Genomic DNA, 14,746 nt, shown 5'->3' on the forward strand with positions numbered 1-14,746 from the left:
TTTTAGCAATGCATATACTATAAATCAAAAGTAATCTGACAAACAATGCACAAAAAGAACAAGGCAGTCATAGTCAATTAGTTGATCATTCAATGAGGTGAAAAGCAAGCCAACATTCAACCATCTGTGACCAAATCCTTACTGAAAGCAAAATATATAAGTATAGCTAAGCATATAAATACTTCCTATCCAAAGGTATTATTTCACATTTGACATTGCAAGCAGTCCTAAATGAATGGTCAAATCAGGGTACCAAACTATTTCTATTTATAGAAGTCTCCCGAAACAGAGGAATGGTGTTGCAGAGGGGGGGCCTATCCCTGTCAAAGCAGGTCCTACATTACTGCTAAAAAGGCATCACTACATTCCAAGGGACCCGTGAAGGAAGAACAGAGAGAACTGATTTAAGTTCACGAAGTTAAGAAGAAGCGTATGCACCATGCACCCACAGCATACCTGCTCTGGCTAGCACTTGGTTGGCCTGATCACTCATAAGTTGCGTTATTCTGGCTCTCAATGCATCAATAGTTTCTTGCATTGCTTTAATTCTAACACGCAGGTTATTGTTTTCTGTTTGCAGCATCGCGTTTTCATGAAACATGTCATTGATGCTTTCAACACCTTCTTCATCTATAATCCTTTTACCCTTAAGAAAGTAAAGCATAGTATTTTATTACTAGCAAAGGCTGACCTATACATGAAAAATTTTTAACTTGGCAAAGGCGATCCACAGATTACTTGACATTCCAAATAGACACTCATAGAAAAATATAATCTCTCAAAAAGTTTGAAACAATGCATAAATGGATAGCTTTCAAAACACTGATGTCTGGCCAACACCTTCGCATTTAGGTCCTGTGAAATTTCATCTTAGTCTGAAATACAAATTCTTGAAGAGGTTATGAAATAAGATGACAATTCTTTATCAAATCAACATACTACCTCAAGGACAACAAAGAACGACACTGTTGGGTAACCACATTTACTGCTGGAAACATCCGCTTCAAATTTCAGGAAGAAATGGGCATTGTGTAGTATGAGTATTCGCCTTACATAATTTAAAACTTAATTTTAAAAACTCAAATAGTTTAGCTGTCTGGTAAGTTTTTAAAAGCAGTACACAGTACCTGTACACATTCATTTATTCACCAGTCTAAATCGTGGTCATGTTTGCTTTCAAAATGACTATTTCTCATTGCTGAGCATGACATGGTCAATTTTTGCCTTTCAAAAAGCAAGTAGCATGCAGCACCTGTTGATGTCATTTGCATTCACTGATGTATCTTTTCTCTGGGGATGGAATCTATGTTTTCTAAAAACATCTGGTAATCACTGGAATTAGAAGTATTGTTTAAGTTAGGGTTGCTATTCAAAAGTTTTTAGCATATGGAGTGGAAGTAGCCAACAGAAAAACAAGCTGTAGAATAAGTATTTTAATGCAGAAGAAATCCTAAGGATAAACTTACTGTTTTGTATTCCATGAGTTCCATCTGGAGCCGTGCAATCTCACTGCGCAAAGCATTGATTTGTTGACTAGCCCTATCCTGATTAACCACCACCTTGTTCTTGATGTTCCGTGCCCGATTAGCGTACTTCAATGTGTTCAAGGTTTCCATGAAGTCTCGATCTGAAGGGCTCACACACGCTATCATGAGTGTTTGACTGGAAGTTAGAAACAGGTCAGCATTACACATCAAGAACAAAAACAGTAGAGAGAAGCTAACATGTCTTCAGCTAGAAGGTGAAGCAACAACAGTGTCTTCATAACTTATATGAAAATATTCCTCAGTCTAACTCTCCGTAGAAGATTGTCAACCACAAAGTTCAACACATCTTGTATCACCCTAGCATTGCTTAGGAGACGCTAGATCATTAAATGTTCTAAATGTAAAATTATAAGAGTAATTAATTGGTGTCCCTAGAAATCTTTTTCAAATTATATTCAGTTTGCCTAATCATACATAAACTGAGATTTAGGAACTTAAGATCAACCTGAAGTCCTAGACAGTGATTTGGATCACGTAGTTATCCAGGACTGCCTACTCCAATTCGTGACCTGTCTACCCACTTAATCTGAAAGCTGCCTGAATGCTCACCTTAGCTGTCCATGCACACACACAACTGCCTAAGGTATCTATTGTCTACCTTGGGCTCTCCTGAGATCCAAACTGCCTGAATTCTCCACTGCAAATCACCTCCTGCTCTCCAACTGAAGCCCAAAAGCTAGTACTTAACATTAGTATGTCTGGCTGTAATTGTATTTATTCCATGTTTCATAACACCACTGCTTAGAGCACTTCCACAGAAAGCAGTAGGACCTGAGCTCTAGGCCCAAGAGAGCTATAAAAAACCATGTTCCTTGCTGGTTCCTACGACACCCTCTCACCCCACATTATGGGATATGCAGGGTGAAAACACGCTCCCTGCTCCAAATGAAAGACTTAGCAGACAGACCAGCAAGAACCAGTGGTACAAAAGCAGAAACAAGGAAAAGATTTTTTTATTCCAGCTAAGTGGTTTCATCATTCAACAGGCTGATGGAGGAACTGGGGTCCCGCCCCCTGCTCCCTGGAGCACACTCATTTGACATTAGATGAGGACAACCTAGAGGAGTTAGAACCAGAGTTCCAGCTGTAGACCATCCTCTGAAGGTGCCTACACAGCCCAAATGCTCAACTGATACAGAGAAGCACAGAGGGAAACACAGACCGAGTACTGCCTTCCAGCCTTTAGAGGCATTTGCTTCTCTGTTGTAAGATAAAGCTCAGGGTGGTTGTGCTAGGAAAAACATACTGCCACCAGGGCACTGTCTGCATTAGGCAGACTGGATTCTGACTGTCACTTTCTACAATTGCAGACTGAAACAAGCAAGTCAATCCCTGCAACTGTTTGAAGCAAGCCATTACCTTCACCATACACGCTGTGAAACTAAACAGGAAAGAGTAACTAGCCTAAGGATACAAGGAAGATTCAGCTTCAGCAATTCTTCCGCAGACCTCCTGCACACCTTTATGTCAGTTCTCCAAACTGCTCGAGCTTAGTCCTCAAGATAAGAATATGCAAGATTAAGAACAAATTTTGAATTCCGACATCAGGATTACTTGTGTTTTCAGTTGAGAATATGATTACTCAGAGGACTGATTCTGCTAGGTATCTCGTCTTGAAAACTGAACAACTTGAACTCCACCTTCTTATCTGAATTGCGTAATGGACTACTTTTTTATAAAAAAAAAAAAAAAAAACCACACACACCACAAACCAAACACCTGTTCTACTCTTTATTTTACCACTTCTTTAAACTGCTCCCCCTTTCCCAGAAGTTATGAAAGTTTTCAGTTGTCATATTATACATTATAAAAATCCTTTCCAAAAGGATTCTTACTTGAATAAATCAAGAAACATTAATATTTAAATTCTGCTTCAGAACTGTTACAACATTGTATTTCAAATCAGGATTATGGTGAGAATAGTAGTGATACAATGCTTTCATCATCATTAACTCAGGACTCACTCCCTGCAATCTAACCTGAACCACTACCAGCAAATCTTTTTAAAGTATTTTCAAATGAGAAACAGCAATAAAACCAATAACAACATTGTATGCTGAACTATGCAATTTCGCCTGAAGAACAGGAGGGGGAGCAGCTGTAAAATGGGAAAATATTCTTAAGTCACTATTTCAACAAGAGTGCAATTGTAGAAGTGGTTTAAAAAATGCTCATTAGCTAGTGTATTTGATATAAAATTTAGTCAAGAAATGTTATTTCGAACTATTTCTGGAAATAACTACAAAGTGCTATGCTCTTGATTTCTGCTGATTTCCCTGTAATTCTTGCCTTGAGCTTTCTGAAAATTCTAGCCTTTATTTATTTTGTTTGGCTCTTTGCTTGTCCTCAACTATGCAGTGCTGCAAGGTGTTAAAGTTGTCTCTGTGAAGAGCAGAGCAGCAATTTATGAATTCTCTTCAACTTCTCCCTATGGCTCTGTGAAATGCCCAGGAAACTTCCTACCCTAAAAACAGCAGTTAACCATACTGAATTAAATAGAAGAGTAAGAGTACTACCTCACTAAAACACACTCAACTACTGTCCTTTTTGTATCTGTACATGTGACTGTTACAAAGTTTGTGTTATTTTAATAACTTTGTTAATGTTTGCTTAGACAAAGCTTCCTGAGGTCAAAGCCTCTCCTCCTTGTATGTGCAGTAGGTATACAGAACAGGTTGGTACAAAAACAAACTAGTGTATCGCCAGAATTGTTTATTAGACTCAAGTCCAGCCTCAAATAACTGGACAGATGCACCATACCCCGAGATATATAACCTTTATAGAAAGATGGCAGTGCCTGTGCTAAGCTGACTCTAAGCTCCTGTGCATGGCAATCAGAGTAAACAATGAGTGCCATTTAAAAAGAAATTAACAAAAAAAAAAAAACTCTGAAGGAGAAACTCATCACAGCTTCAAACTATGCTGTAATTAATAAGGCTATAACACAGTAACAAAAATTGCTATTTATGCTGTCTACAATCTAAAGATGTCTTCACGGAAAAGGCTTATCCTGGAAATAGTAACTTTTAAGCAATTCAAAAACTTATGTCCAGTAAAGCTGTAATAGCCCTGAAAAGAACAATGCAAAAATTCTCTTTAAAATAGTTTCCCTGGATTGCCAGCATTTTCTATCATGACAGTAATTTATCTTTGGAACATCCCTCCAACAAAAAAGGCAGCTATTTTTACCATTGTTTAATGTTTATTTTACATTCTGAAGATTATGTACTCAATGCTCATTCACAATGAAATACATAAAACGTTCTAGTTTTCATACCTGTTTCCCCCAAGAGAGTCTTGAAGTAACCTTGTAAGCTTTGAATCTCTGTATGGTACATGAGTTGCCTTCTTACTTTTATCTCCCAGCGCACTTATTACATTGCCAAGTGCCAGCTATAAAACACCAAATCACGTAACATGCCAGTTAGAATCAGTTCGTGAGTAGTTTTATTTTTAATACTGCTATGAACTGGGGTCTACATATTGTGGAAAACTGAATATGCTCATTAAAGTTAACATTAAAAGTTTCTGATTTTTTTTACATTTTACAGAGGACATCTATAAACTTTTGTGCTATCCACAGTGAAACATAATTTGCAGCATGGTATCTACAAGTGCTAGACACTTAACAAAATTTTTGTGCACTGCCTATTGATATTTCATGTCAGTGGCAAACCAAAGTTAGAACTACTTCGTATAACATTTACTTTTGATGATTAAAGCTGATCTCTACTTCTAGCAGTAGAAGTAGAGCTCTAGATCCTAATAAAATTAATCTGCTTTATGCTGGATTTAGAATAAAATATAGACCATTAATACAAAAAACCCCAGAATTTACAGATATGAAATAAGGAACATCTGAAGATATAAGCATTTAAGGCTTGAAATTACGTAGTCCATGGCTATCATATTTCATTGTTAAAAGGGTCTAATTCATATCCATAAAACCATCTAACATTTGACTGTAAAATTATTTTTAATGTTCAACTGCATGAACTTCAATCACACACCAAATTAAGGAATATTCCTCTAGATGGCACCCTGTTCTTAAGTTTTGAAAATGGTCTTTCTGCATCCCGCAGCTGGAGATCTGCTTATGTAGATGTAGCACATTTTTGCGACTACTTTGAAGTGTTTAAATCACTCTCAATTTGTTTCCCAAAGCTGAAGGCTACAATTTACTGTAAATGAAAATTTTGTGATCATACAAAATATTACTTTTTATCATACTGATTTTCACCTTTGTGCATTCTGTATCCTATTTGTTATATTTATGTCACATAAACCCCCAAATTTCTCTTGGCTTTGTGCTTCTATCAATGATGAAATTTAACTGAATTCTTTCTCTTCCCTATAATATAATCCGAATAACTACCGAATATAACTACTGTAATGATGGCAAGAGAATCACTAAGAAAGTTTGCAGAATACTTCTGGTAGGACACACCAGACCAGAAAGATGGACGTTTTCATAGTTGAAGTAAAAATGTATTTTTGTATCTTTAAAACAGAATTGCACAGGGCCTACACACAGCCAAGTAACTCAAAACAAAGGTATGAAAGTACAATCTCCACTGACAATCACCAACTCTACTTTTTGGTGTAGTTAAGTAAATGTTAATTGAAACATTTAATACAGTTAATTAAAAAAACTACATAGAGAGCCAGTACACAGACAAAAAAAAAAAATGAAGTGATGCTATAAATTAAAAGTTCTATTTCTACTTAGAAGTGTTTCGCCTGGGGTTGTTTTACATTATGTTTCATAATTATAACACAGAACCAGCATTTATTGATCCATTAAGTTTATTCATCGTCCATGTTTTACACGCCTATACTCCTTACAACACGCTAGTAATGTTCTCCAATTTCTCATTTTTATTTTTTTATTCTGTCAAGACACAAGCAAGTGAAAGGAACTCTACAATATCTTTTAGAAGTTAGAGTAACTAACTATATTTCACAACACTTATAATTACTATAATTTGCTAGTTAGATTCTAGTAGAACTGAGAAATTGTTAGCAAGCCAGAACCTACTAAGAATCAATATATACTATTATATCTTATGCTACCGTCCTTGTTCTGCACATAATGCATTTCTACTTTAGTGATTACTAAAAAAAAAGAGTGACCCAAGAGGAGAAGATGGTACCAACAGCCTACAGAAAACAAGTTGTATAGTCTTACTAGTCCGCAGTTGATGGAAATGCCTTCTTTTGCCCTTTCTCCTGTAGCTCCCGTTCGCTTTAACCTTTCAGATCCCGCTAGATCAACAAAATGGAACTTGGCAGTAAGAGTTTCAAATTCATTCATCTCAGAAGATTCAGATATTATCCTGTTATCGGTGGTATTATCCTGCAATAAAGAAGAATCCATAAAGCCTGGTAAGATTTTCACATTAACATGAGTCTACTGCAAAGTTCAGTCAAAAATTATTTACAGAACTACTTATTTGTCATGTACATCTCCTCCCTTATTTGCTCATTCTCCTGCAACAACAAAGGTATCTCTCTCTCAAAAAAAACCCCACCTATATCTATTTTAATCATATGTACTAACATATCATTCTTGAAGATCCAGGTCTTAATGCATATAAATATCAATTACTTGAAGTATGAGCTACAAGTGTTTGATGGAGGAATGGGGGAGTACATATACGAAAATATACAAGTCTTCAGCAAGGTGGGCAACAAAATCCATACCTCTCCTGGAATGCAAGTCTTAAATCAATTGTCAAAGGAAATTGATTTTGCGAAAGAAAAAGAAAACACAAAAAAACAAACCACACATACAACAAATTAATTACATTCTATTATTACCCCCCAAAATTACCAGATCCACTTACTCCATAAACCTGCCAAATAACTGTAAAATATTTTAATTTTATACCTCTCTAATCCCCACCATCAGCTCTCCTGTGACATGATTCTTCAACTTTATTTTAGGAATTATTTCTTTAATCCAGTTTTCCTAGCAGCCAGTATTCCACCAGCACTTCTGACTTGATCAGAAAATAAGGACAGCAGAGGGAACAAGAGAGAAAGAAAAGGTTCCTTTCTCTGCACACACCCCCCACCCAAGTAAGCTGTAATGCCTGGCACTAGACCGGTGCCTCTGTCACCATGGGGTACCTGCCCAGGAACGCAGTGTGCTACAGGCAGGTACCGTAGCCTCAGCCCCTTTCCACTTCAGGTCTCAAAGCACAGCAGCAAAATTATCTCTTTTCATTATATCATCCCAAACTTTCTTCTATCAATGAGCAGAACTGTACCATATACTGTGGAGTTATATTTTACTCTAAATGTAGACTTGTTGTCAGGAAAGCAACACAACAAGGAAAACCTTTAAATCATTCGCCTCTTGATCTTCCTGGTAAGATAGCCATTGCAGGGCAATTTCTACCAATTTGTCATGGCGGCATACAACATTCACACAGCCCAGTGTACAGGCTTTATTAGGCATTTCTATCACAGTAAGTATAGACTGTTCTGGGTTTTCTTTAAAAAAAAAAAAGAAACTTGGGTATTCTGCAGCAATAATCTTCAAGCCAACTTTGCCACTGCAAGGGGTAATGCACACCTCTGCAGACCAAACTATTCTCATGACGTTAAACATTTTGTGTTTACGTGATCTCCTCTCATAGCAGTTTCAGTAAAGAACAGGAATCTTGCCACTTCCACGAGATCAGAAATCACTGTTTCTGATATCTTGACATTTACACTGCTGTGAACTGCACTCTTCCCCAGCCCTCAAAGCAAGGATTAATGCGTCCTTTCACTCTTGCTTATTTACGAAGTCAAATGTACATCCAGAAACTTCTGAGAAGCACGGATGGTGTAAACACAGCGTGAGGAGCAGTACCTGGCTGCCTGCCCACACCGGGCACCAGTGACTGTGCACAGAGGAGACACAGCCAGTGCTGTCATCTGAGGAGGACAAAGTGCGTTGCCCTAGTAACAAAGGTCTCCCAAAACCGTTGTCTACAGAAACTTGAGCCACATCTCTCCTGGCCACCCAATAATAGCTCGTATTAATTTATATTCCAGGAGTGTTCAGAGGCCAATGTCAGGTTTAACCTCTACTCTCCTAAACAGCACGGGGAAAGAAGAGGGTGCCGTGTTCACAGATTAAGGATCTAGCAATGCCCAGCTCCAGACAGTCAAATCATCTTCCTCATATCTCCCTCAAAAAAAGAAAAAGGAGAAACAAAACACAATTTAACATAAAGCAGAAGGCAGCCACCTACTCCTTTAACACAAGCCTCTGTTAAAAACCATGCAGAGCCAGGCTCAGACAGTGGGGAAGGCTGCAAGTGCACCAGCGTAGGTGGATTTCTGGGCTGACAGCCTGTGGGAAACAAGGCTCCCAGATGAGTTGCCTCACTCCCCATATACATGGGGTTTTCAACAAAACCTCTGAGCAGACAGTGTCACCACACAGTGACTGAGTTGCCCTGTCCTGGCTCGAAGTGTGATGCCAGTCCCTCCCAAGTCAGAAGACAGACAAGCTGCCCACACCACCAGATCCACCGTTTCAGCGTGGAAAGCAGGAAGAAGTGCTTTTAAACAGGTGTATAAAGCAGGTCTACATACCACAAAGGACCAGGGAGCGACTCTCATTTTGCCTGCAAATGATTATTTGTAGTGTTAAAAAAAGTGTACACCCACCCACCCCACCCAAAAAAAAAAAAGCACTATAAATCCAATACACTGTTCACGCTTAAAAATGTGATATCTATGGGTATAATGCTAGCCAGATACTTAGGAGTTCACCAAAATATTTTAAAATTCTGATATTTTTATAATAATTAAATCGAGTCCCCCTGAAGCTATTGTAGTTTTCAGCAATATGTATTTATGCAGAACTTTCCTCTTTACAAGATACACCAAGAACTGAACAGTCACATGAAAAATCTTCTACAGAGTAGCTCCGAGTATGTTCATAGTTCAAATTTCAGGTTAAGTACACAGACTTAATAAAACGTCTGAACCCCAAATAGATATTTAAAGATAAACACACTAAGCCTCAGAATCGAATGCTTTTCTACTTGCTCCTTGTTGGATATCAACACTTAGTCTGGAATATCCCAACATTTTCAGTGAACCAACTGCAAGTTTAAACCCACTAACTACTAAAACACTTTAAAACACTTTCCCAATTAAAGACAAATTACATTTTAACTTTCTTTCTTGTGTATGTTGCAATGAAATACTGAAGAAAATGCTAGAGGAGGAGAACGGGCAGAGTCATGTGAGAGGCTGCAGTTTATGGTTGCCTCTGGCTAGAGGATGGTTACATATGCACAGATTAAATCAAGTTATTATAATGCTTAGCAAATTCATCAAGTGTGATGATGAACTGCAGCTTCTTCACTAAGTGCAATTCAAATAGCACTGGCTACCAAAACAATATTCACATTCACTGAAGTGAAGTTTAATAACAGCAAAGATACATACAGTGTTAAATGCAGGACAGACTCTGGTTTGGCATAAGTGTATAGTAAAGATAGCATGGGACCGTGAGCTCTGAACGTTCATCTGAGTGCTGGCAGTGGTTCGAGACAAAGCCCCCAGCTTCAAGCACTGCATCATCTAGAAAACAATCAATAAGTACATTGGATTGCTTGCAGTTTAAATAACGGGTGTTCCTATAACATTTATGGCTATGGATATAAATAAGCTTTTTTCTTTACTATGATTTCAGTTCCTATATGCCAAAAAGCACAAAGATTCTTCAATAAGCAAACAAAGTATTTTTGGTGACTTCTGAAAGAAAATACTTAAGTCTCTTTCCCCTGTTTTTACTGTCCCCTAGTACTAACATAGCAATCTTCCACTCACCTGTGACAAAAATGTACAATAACATTTGCATTCAGATTTGCAATGCATATATATGGCAGTTTACCTCACATCAGTCATACCGCAAAGCCTTCTTGTCACAGGAAAAATAGGATATAAGATTTGGGAGGTCAGATTTACACACATGCTAAAAATGTCTCTCTCCACAACTATATTAATGCTAGAAACAGACTTTTGCTACTAAGTGAAACTGTTATGCACTTAATATCAAACATTTATCAGATTTAATGCTACAGAAACTAAAGAAAATAAGTTTCAGCTAAATTTTACAACTACACTGACCCAGATACAGATGATAACAAGCATTACCTCTATTTGTAACAGCTTATCAAAACGTACAGATAACATTTTTAGAATGTACATGGTAATTTATTATACAGAGTAATTTATTTTCAGTTATCACCTCCGATTCTCCATTCACAGTTCGGGTTGTAACACCCACTGTATAAATTCCTCCTGCTGAATCTTCATGTATTTTAATATTTGATTTTTTATTCTTCGCATCAATATCACGTGTGGTATCAAACAGATCAAGAATTTCTTCATTGTAAAGCTGGAGAAAAAAAAGAAGAAAACATATTACTTTAGGAAGAAATCCCTCCAGCCTAAAACATTTGTGCATGGCACAGAGTTCTAAAAATCTAAATGCCAAGGCTCTCAAAAAATGAGGCTGTGAAACACAAGGACAACAGGACGATGGACAGAGCAGCTGCAAATTAAGTCACCCACACACCTATTACACCACCCAAAGAAGGAGTAGCTTCCTCCACGTAGCCAGGTCTAGGAGAAAATTCTTTGGTGGGACCAGGGAAGGGGAAGCACTTTATGCCAGCAGAACAGCGGCAGCAGTGGCTTCTGTGGCTGGCACCTGCTGTCTTCAGATTTGACCTTGGGTTTTCCTTTTGTTTTGTTGATTCAGTTGGCTGCGCCCTCCTCCAAACACTTCAAACTCACTCCACTTGCTCTCCCTGCCATCACATCTTCTCTCATCTCAGCTCTCACACCTTAATAATTCTGTCTTTCTTTCATTTAGATAGGTTAAATTCCTTCCAGGGCAGGAACAACTTACAGTAGTTTTGGTGCAAGCTGCTTATTAAAGGCATCAACCAGCAGGCCAAAAATGCCATGGCATGGTTTCTTGCGCAGAGTTTGTATACTTTCCTCCATACCATAGCTATACTCTGGTGCCCTAGATTTGTTTACAACTTTCAGGCACAATTACATGAGCAACAGCAATCATTTACTCCATGTTTCAGGCTGCTTAATGTTTACTGTTTGTTTCACTGGGTCTCCTGAAGGTAAGTACATGTACATTTAGTGGTCAGTATCGTCAAGCACTTCACAGACTTTTAGGTCAGTAAATTATATCTATAACAAGGAAAAACAGGAGAAATTATTATGCAGTTATCTATGTTAGATGAGATGGATTATCGTTTCACAAGAATGTTTTGAGTTTAGGAAGGGTGTTTAGATCCAACTGAAGACATCTGGGCAGACAAAAAAAAAAAAATAGAAAAAACAGCACCCCACTGGGAATGTCATGGCTCAGGTCTCTGCTAATGTACACTAGAACAGTTCCAGTGTCTTTAATTTGGTTATATCAACTCGCTTCAGCAGAGCTTAGGCCAGACTCAAAGTCCCCAGGTAAAAGCTAAAGAACCACTGCAACAGATCTGTATTTACCCTGTACTTTCTCATATGCTGAAAGCAAGAGGATTTCACTTCTCACAAGTGCAAATCCATCCCTAAGAACAGGCTCAGCATCTGTGAATGTAATGCTTTTAATTCTTTATGTATTATAAAGGAATTATATTTTATTAAGCATAAAAACTGACACCGCAATTTAGAGAGCATCCTGATAATGCACCTAGAAGTGCATTAGACTCCGTATGCCCATCCTTTTGTTAGCAGGAAAGCAAGGAATTAAGAGAGGCAGACTGCAGCAAGCTGAAGAGAAGCAAGAAAGTAGCTAACAGAAGTAACAGTTCCCAATAGTTACCTAGCTGTCAGACTTCAAAGTTACTCCAAAATAAAACCTTGCTTCAACTTGTTCAATGACTAAATTATTGTTTATGTAATTCAGCTCTAATGGTAGATAGGATGGGAAGAAGAGGATACTTTCTGATACAGGAATAGTGCATAATACCTAACTAAACAGCAGAAGCTCTTTCTGGGAAAGTTCCAATTTAGCCACAGTACAATAAAAAAAGTCTACCAAAACAAGTGATATCTTGTTAAAGGAAAAAAAAAAAAGAAGTATTACATACACCATTTAACCTTTCTCTAAATTAGATAAACAAGACAGGCTTGAAATATGTTGTAATGGTTGCAATTCCGCTTACCATTATCACTGTAACATTAAATTATTGCTCTGTATTTTGGGACTCTCGCACCCACATTTGTAGTTAGGTCAAAAGACTCAAGGAATTCAGATTAGTTTATTCCTTAAACTACTACTGTTGCAGTTGCCTAAGCAGAAATGAAGCTGCAGCTCCCCAATGTTCAAACAGAGAGAAGAGTACAGCATTCCCGTGGCCCATGCCCAAGCCTTGACTCTCTCTAGGCAAACATTAGCCAAAGTGATAAAAATTTCTGCTTAAGGTTAGTGGTGACAGACCTATAGTAGCGCAAAACTAATGCTAGCTTGTTAATCTTTAAAACAATTATAGGAACATATGATTAAAGGGCCTGGTTTACCTCAGGAGTAATAAAACCAACAGCTTTTTTTCTTGGGTAATATAAAAGTGGGGAGTTTCTCCCCAAAAGCAGATAAAGTTGAACATATATATATATACACACACACACACTGAACTAAGTAATACACATTTACACTTGCTCTTCCTTAAATAGATTCTTCCTCTCCATCTGCTTAAAGCATCAGATTTTGCAGCTGGGTAGTGAATGGCAATATGTTACACCCAAATCAATCAATTTAAAAGAATAGTTCCACAGGCAGGAAACACAGCATAAAAGCTGTAAGACAAACCAACAGCTGCTGCAGGTTGGAAAGATCACAGATGTTATCGCCTGTTTTACCAGTAGCTGTGTCTACAAGAAAACACAAGGGGAACAGTTTTCTCACAGCCACAGCACTGACCCATGTTTTCCTCTGGGTCTAATGAAAGAGGGAACAGTGACACAGAAGCCCAATCCTAAACCATGGGGATCAGAGAAAGAAGTATTTTTCTGCTAGGTTTCTTCTTTGGTGAGAAGAATGGAACAAGTCTCCTGAACAGGTTTTGAAAGCTAAAGAAATCAATGGCAAACTGACAAAAGCAGGCATACATAGTCCTTATTTAAAGGCACAGAGTACAACTGATTATTTTTTTTTTAATAGTTTCTTGCTTAAGGGTCTGTAAAGAATTACAAACAGGCAAGAGCAACAGGCCCCATACACAAATGTGTGCTGCAAAAAGAGATAAATGATGACTAATACAAGTATTTCTACACTTCAAAATAAAGCTGTAAAGGAAACTATTAAAATAATTGGAATAAGATAAAAAGGCTCCTTTTCAAAAAATCAAAGAACTGAAGCAAACTCCACAAAATTTTGTTTTGAAATCTTGAACATTAATTCAAAACATCTTGTGGGAAAAGAATGTAGAAGTAGTAACCAGAAAAAAAAAACAAAAAAAAAAAATGAAGCTACACACACACATATCCTGTTTACCTCTAAAAACTGTGCATTCACTTTAAAATCTGGAGATGGAAGTCCTTGTTTAATAGCAGCTTGCTTTTTTTCTTCAATACATCTAAAAAGATGTTTAACAGCACGTGATATAATGCCTTGTTCCTCTTCTGTAATGTTGACATCAAATCCAGTACCCATAGTGTATGTTTTACCAGCACCTGTCTAAATTGAAAAAGTAGTCACTAGAACACGTTAATAGTACCAAATCACAGTGAAATGTAGTTTGTGAACACTAGTGCTAGGTAGTGACTAGTAGTAAGTCTGTCATCCTTACAATACTAACGCGCACAACAACAGGTAGTTTTGAAAAACAGATAAACAGCAGAAGTGGGACGAACTTTACTGTTTATCCACAGATCACATACAAGACGACAGGGACCAGTCCAATCTTTCATAACCTTTCCCCTACAAACATCACAAACTGCTTACATCAGCCCTGAGCTATCATCTCCGAGGTAGAAAGAACAGTTAATGTTTTCAACCAAGACTGCTAAATAAAGCATGTACTTTGGAGGTAGAAGTAGCATTTGCAATTCTTTACTGAAGTAGATCAAATTACTCAATTATGAAATCTGAGTATCTCAGGTAGAATATTACCATTGCTCTCAATTTATAGACAGCACTGAAGGATACAAGCTATACCTTCACC

The 14,746-nt window shown here is 37.6% G+C and overlaps 1 protein-coding gene across 1 annotated transcript in view; it reads right to left on the reverse strand.

Moving 5' to 3' along the window:
* Nucleotides 1-14,746, reverse strand: part of KIF21A (kinesin family member 21A) — a 91,014-nt gene that overhangs the window by 43,822 nt on the left and 32,446 nt on the right. The window contains exons 3-9 of the mRNA XM_080391578.1: nt 14,077-14,259; nt 10,810-10,959; nt 10,005-10,139; nt 6,736-6,903; nt 4,825-4,940; nt 1,467-1,662; nt 439-646 (exon numbers count right to left, since the gene is read on the reverse strand). Of these exons, the coding sequence (XP_080247704.1) occupies nt 439-646; nt 1,467-1,662; nt 4,825-4,940; nt 6,736-6,903; nt 10,005-10,139; nt 10,810-10,959; nt 14,077-14,259 (1,156 nt within the window). The remainder of the gene's footprint in view (nt 1-438; nt 647-1,466; nt 1,663-4,824; nt 4,941-6,735; nt 6,904-10,004; nt 10,140-10,809; nt 10,960-14,076; nt 14,260-14,746) is intronic.

The sequence above is a fragment of the Falco punctatus genome (assembly GCF_963210335.1).
Source record: "Falco punctatus genome assembly, chromosome: 6".
NCBI classification, from domain to species: Eukaryota; Metazoa; Chordata; class Aves; order Falconiformes; family Falconidae; genus Falco; species Falco punctatus.